This window comes from Otolemur garnettii, unplaced genomic scaffold, assembly GCF_000181295.1.
Source record: "Otolemur garnettii isolate 467f Iridium unplaced genomic scaffold, OtoGar3 scaffold00066, whole genome shotgun sequence".
NCBI lineage: Eukaryota > Metazoa > Chordata > Mammalia > Primates > Galagidae > Otolemur > Otolemur garnettii.
In genome coordinates, this window is record NW_003852461.1 from 5,607,561 (window position 1) to 5,608,652 (window position 1,092).

At 55.2% G+C, this 1,092-nt stretch overlaps 1 protein-coding gene across 2 annotated transcripts in view; it reads right to left on the reverse strand.

The window, feature by feature from the left end:
* Positions 1 to 833, reverse strand: part of MYSM1 (Myb like, SWIRM and MPN domains 1) — a 39,252-nt gene extending 38,419 nt beyond the window's left edge. The window contains exon 1 of one of the 2 annotated variants that reach the window (XM_023515111.1): positions 735 to 833. In XM_023515111.1, the coding sequence (XP_023370879.1) occupies positions 735 to 799 (65 nt within the window). In that variant the 5' untranslated portion in view covers positions 800 to 833. The remainder of the gene's footprint in view (positions 1 to 734) is intronic. The other variant, XM_023515112.1, reaches the window with a different exon arrangement.
* Between the last annotated feature and the right edge of the window lie 259 nt (positions 834 to 1,092).

Below are 1,092 nucleotides of genomic sequence, written 5' to 3' on the forward strand. Positions count from 1 at the left end.
GTCACTGGATCCTCACAATACCATTCCTGAGGTTAACGGGATGGCAAAAAACACACCATTTACAGAACACTGACACTATGTTGAAACACAACCCACCATTATTTCATTTGAACCTCACATACATATGATTCTCAGTTTACCCGTGAACGGTCTGAAGCTCAGACAAGTTAAGTGCCTGGTCCAAGGTCACATGACTAGCAACCAGCAGGAACAGCAAATGCACAAGGAAAAACCAGAACTACCCAACTCTAAAATCTGGCCCACCTCCTGTAAGTCAAGCTGCCTCTCAAAGTTTTTACAACTATCTCTGTGGAAGAAGGGATGGAACGAGGCGCCCAAGGTCACACGGCTTACGGGCGAGGGAACACGGGTCCCCGCGCTCAGGTCTTGTCCGTAGCTGCCCGCGTTCTAGTTATTGTCGCGGAGATTCTGGGGAGAATCTGAGGTGGAGGGAATGGAAGTCGGAATCGAATTGCCGCAACCAAGTGCAATGAGCCAGGAGACATTATCATCCGGGTAAAAGGCGAAAGCGAATCTTCAGTACCTGAGCCCCAGGTACCCGCCCGCCGCGCTCAGAACCAGCCGGCCGGGACGGCGCCTCCCAGGCCAACAGGCGATAGTCCGCGGACAGACGTCAGCTCCCCTGTCCCATACCCGACCTGTGCCTTTGCAAGCCCCTCTCCTCTAATCCGGGCCCCTTCCCGTTCCGGCCAGACCCCGTCTCTACGCCTCACCTTAGTTGTGCCGCGACGGCCACCACGTCTCCTTCGATATCCACATCCGCTTCTTCAGCCGCCATGATGAGACCTGACCCCGTCCGTCCTCCCGACAGATCCCGCGAGACTTGGAGGGCTCGGGGGCGGGGCCAAAGACATCAAGGGGCGGGGTTGTAGGCTCGTCTGGTCCCTCCCTGCCGGGAGGCGGAGCTTCTAAAGAAAGGCTCCCCCGGAGCCCAGGGGCGTTGGCTTTTGAATTTGTTGACTTGCTCGGATTTGGGGAAGTGGCCCAGGCCTGAGCTTTGGAGAGTTTATGTTCTTGGACAATTTTTTCTCTCCTCATTTTTCTCATTTGTGTGCGGATACAGTGGCAAAT